Consider the following 4249-nt stretch of genomic DNA (forward strand, 5'->3'; position numbering starts at 1 on the left):
AAGGGAGCCTGCTATATTTAACAAATAAAAACATAGGACCCCAAGTTGAATTTGAATGTCAGATAAATAATGAATACAATTTTAGTGAAAGTTTGTCTACTATAATATTTGAAATTGCCCATACTAAAAAAAATATTGTTTTTTGGAAATGCACTTAGATATGCATCATGTGTTTTATCTGGCAGCCCTGTATCAGTTTTCATAGTCTCTAAGTTTTCTCTCAAGTTACTTGAATTATTTATTGTATGTCAAGAAGTCACCGTGGCGTCCTTAGCTAGCCTTTAATTGCTCTTGCCTCTATCTTCATTTCTTACTACTGCATGTTATCTTCAAGCATAGCATTGATAGGCTTATAAAAACTATTTTGTCTAAGACGAGTCACTTTAACTGATGACTCTTCAATAAGAATATTTTCCAAAATGCAGCGTTTCAATTTTCAAAAGAAGCGCATGTACAGTCTCTCACGGCATTGAGAGGGCTTGGAGGTGGAGCTCTGAACACCGCGAGGTGAGATGGGAAGGAGTGTTTGAAGCATCGCCAGCTTCCATACGGTCAACCGCTTCATCCGGGTATTTCTGTTCCCCCTTTGGCCTACTACGTTGGCGTTGTTCCTTACCGCTAGCCTATTCTCTTCTATTCCGGCCCATCGCCTTCCAGGGTGGGCCCGCCTGCTTTCCTGAGCTTCGTAAAGTTCCACTTTTCTCTGATCCAGACCAGCCACAGCAAACGGCGTTCAGAATGTCTGGCCGAGAAAGCAGCACAGACAGCGTACCAGACTTTAGACACGGAAGCCTGATCGTCAGTCATGAGGCAAGGTCTGGAGCGGAGGCGGGGATAGATACAACCTTAGATCTTGAAATGGAGGCCCCAGAACTGAATTTGGGTTTGACCAGAGATGATGGCAGAAATATGGATGATGGTGTCCCCAGCCGTGTTAGTGCAGAAAGTGACGACCCAGACCAAGAAAGTTCAAATGAAAACACCAGTTTTAACAGCGGGAGGGACTTGGGCGGGCATTTCATCATCAATATGAAAGGTCCTGCCCATCACCACTTAGAGAAACAGAAGGAGGAATCGGAGGAAGAGGAGGAAGAAGAGGAGGAAGAAATTCCTTACCCAAGTGCACAGTGCAGTGAGGCTATCCATAAGCAGTGTCAATCAAATGATGACGGGTCCCTAGAGGACTTGATGTCCTGGGAGACATCTTCTCTACCCCGACCTCCCTGGCAGATCCTTACTGCTCTTCATCAGCGACAGCTGGGTTCAAGTCCCCACTTTGTGTATGAGGCCTGTGGGGCAAGAGCCTTTGTGCAGCGTTTATGCCTACAGTATGGTCTTGAAGGCCATCTTGGCTGTGTCAATACCGTGCACTTTAACCATCGTGGCACCTGGCTGGCCAGTAGCAGTGATGATCTGAGAGTAATAGTGTGGGACTGGATGAAGCAGCAACCGGTCCTGGAGTTTGAGAGTGGTCACAGAAATAATGTCTTTCAGGCTAAGTTCCTTCCTAACTGCTCAGATTCGATCATTGCCACATGTGCTCGTGATGGGCAGGTGAGGGTGGCAACATTATATACTGCACCAAGCCTCCAGAATACTAAGTGTGTGGCCCAGCACGGAGGAGCCTCCCACAAGTTGGCTCTGGATCCAGACTCTCCCTTTAAGTTCTTAACATCAGGTGAAGATGCAGTTGTCTTCACCATTGACCTCAGACAAGACCAACCAGCTTCAAAAGTGGTGGTAACAAAAGACAGGGAGAACAAAGTGGGTCTGTACACAATCCATATGAATCCCACTAATACCTATGAGTTTGCAGTGGGTGGACAAGATGAGTTTGTAAGGATTTATGACCAGAGGAAAATTGATGAGAATCAGAATGATGGAATACTTAAGAAATTCTGTCCTCATCACCTCATTGACTATGATTCCAGGACAAGTATCACCTGCCTTGTGTATAGCCATGATGCCACAGAGCTCCTGGCCAGCTACAATGATGAAGATATTTACCTCTTCAATCCCTCTCACAGTGATGGCGCTCAATATATTAAGAGATATAAAGGGCACAGAAATATTGCCACAGTAAAAGGTGTGAATTTCTATGGCCCCAAGAGTGAGTTTGTGGTGAGCGGTAGTGATTGTGGACACATTTTCCTCTGGGACAAATCATCTTGTCAGATCATTCAGTTCATGGAAGGGGACAAGGAAGGGATAGTAAACTGTCTTGAATCTCACCCTTACCTTCCTGTGATGGCAACCAGTGGCCTCGATCATGATGCCAAGATCTGGGCACCCACAGCTAAAACTTGCACTAAGCTTACTGGGCTGAAGAATGTGATCAAGCAGAACAAGCAGGAACGAGTTGAAGATAGCTTACACCACAGTGGCCTATTAGATAGCTACATGCTTCGGTTACTTGTGAATCGCCTGACACAGAGAGATGGTCACCAGCGCTCAAGAAGTCCTGTATTTGAGGTCACAGATGCAGACTTGACTGAGTCTTCCAGCACCTCAGAGACATCTGAAGATGAGGAGAACCAAGGTGAAGTACAGCACCCACCATTCTGAAGTTCTCATATCCACTCCAGCTAGATGCTACCTTAGTAGACAAGACTTTAAAATTCAGCTTGGCTAATGTCTTCTATTTTTCAAAACATGTCAAAAATATCTCATCTCCTTCCTCTGTCTTACTAGTTTCCTTCCACACATTCCTCCTCTACTCTTTCTTTACTCTTCTTTCTTTCCTCATTATCTCTATGTGAATGTCTAAGAAATTTATACCTCTTACACCTCTTTTCCTTTGTGCACTTATAGTTCACCTCTAAAGTTTCTTAACTCCGGTTAAAAAATAGCTTTATTAGGTTTGTTTATTACTTTAGTTATCTATTCTGAAGGGCAAATGTTTTCAGAAATGTGTTTATTCTTTAGAAGAAAGGTAAATTCAAACTGTGGTTTTATTCCTTGAATGCTGACACTTGGCCCCCTCCACACATGCATGGTTTCAGGTATGGAGACATGCACATGCTCTCACAGATAAGGAAAAGTGAAGAAAAGGTGGGTAGATAAATGCATAGTGAGATAATTCATTCCTTTAGAATAACTAACTTGGGGTTATCCACATTTCCTGAATACATGGTTAATAATATTAATTAATTTGAGTACATTTAAGCTGTTATGAATTAAATTTAATCATATGACATTGTCACTTTGCAGTTTCAATTTTCTTAAAGTTTCATAGTTGATAACACTCAAAGGATTATCTTTCAGGTAGTCCTCTTGGAATGACCATCTCCTATAAGATGCCAGCCAGGAATATAAGAATTTCTTACATTTGAAAACATATATATTTAAGTAACTTTTAGGAATAAGCTAGTGTTGCAATAAAATTGTTTATACATATTGATAAATATTTGATATAATTTGATATAATATATAGCTTAGAATTCTCTCCAGTAGTTTATAAGAAGTTAAATTAATTTTTAAAAATTATCTGACTATGTTTTGGTATTAATTATTCAAACTTCCTCTATTACATGTTAAAAATTTTTATACAAGTTGATTTTAATCCTTATTTAATATAGTTTTGGATATTCAATGTCTAATTACTGTTAAATAATAATATTCATTTGGGTTTTTACATATTATTTTCATAAGTGAATGAAGAAGAGTCCACCAACACCCATAAACTATAACAGAGTTTTGATGGGAAAAAAAGGGATGTAATGAAACATCCTATGGCCTGATAATGGCTTTCCTTTGTTCTTTTAAAGACATATTCTGGCAGCCATTCCTTAATAGTAGGTGTCTAAAAGAATAGAAATGGAAAACTATAATGGAGCACAACTGATTAAATGGCAGGACAAAAGTTTTTGGGAGAGTTCTCATAGTCCAACAGTGAGCTTCAGTAGTATCCATTCTATGGACAATGCAACAAATTCAGAATAGACTGGAACTTAGCCATCCTGTGATCAACTTATATGATCTTCACTATATTAAATTGCCTCAATTTTAGTCTCAACAGAGAATGAGAAGTTTAAATTTTCAGATTTAGTTCTCATGTCTATATGGAGCATTTAATATATATTTGCTGGATGGTAACTGTTCAGAGATGAATGTATGCGAGTCTCAGTAGTAAAATGAGAGGTTTAGATCTTTAGATTTAGTTATCCTATCCCTATTGAGGACAGGAAATAATAAATACTTCTTCACTTGATAGTGGGAGTTCAGAGATGTATGTATGATAATCCAGGTT

At 39.9% G+C, this 4249-nt stretch overlaps 1 protein-coding gene across 1 annotated transcript; it reads left to right on the forward strand.

Moving 5' to 3' along the window:
- Positions 1-618: 618 nt before the first annotated feature.
- Positions 619-3297, forward strand: LOC100351287 (DDB1- and CUL4-associated factor 8). Its single transcript, XM_008272625.4, has one exon. It carries the CDS (start codon positions 739-741, stop codon positions 2563-2565), a length of 1827 nt encoding a protein of 608 aa, XP_008270847.4. The 5' UTR covers positions 619-738; the 3' UTR covers positions 2566-3297.
- The last annotated feature ends 952 nt before the right edge of the window (positions 3298-4249 follow it).

The sequence above is a fragment of the Oryctolagus cuniculus genome, chromosome X, assembly GCF_051225735.1.
Source record: "Oryctolagus cuniculus isolate XC-2025 breed Fujian yellow rabbit chromosome X, ASM5122573v1, whole genome shotgun sequence".
NCBI classification, from domain to species: Eukaryota; Metazoa; Chordata; class Mammalia; order Lagomorpha; family Leporidae; genus Oryctolagus; species Oryctolagus cuniculus.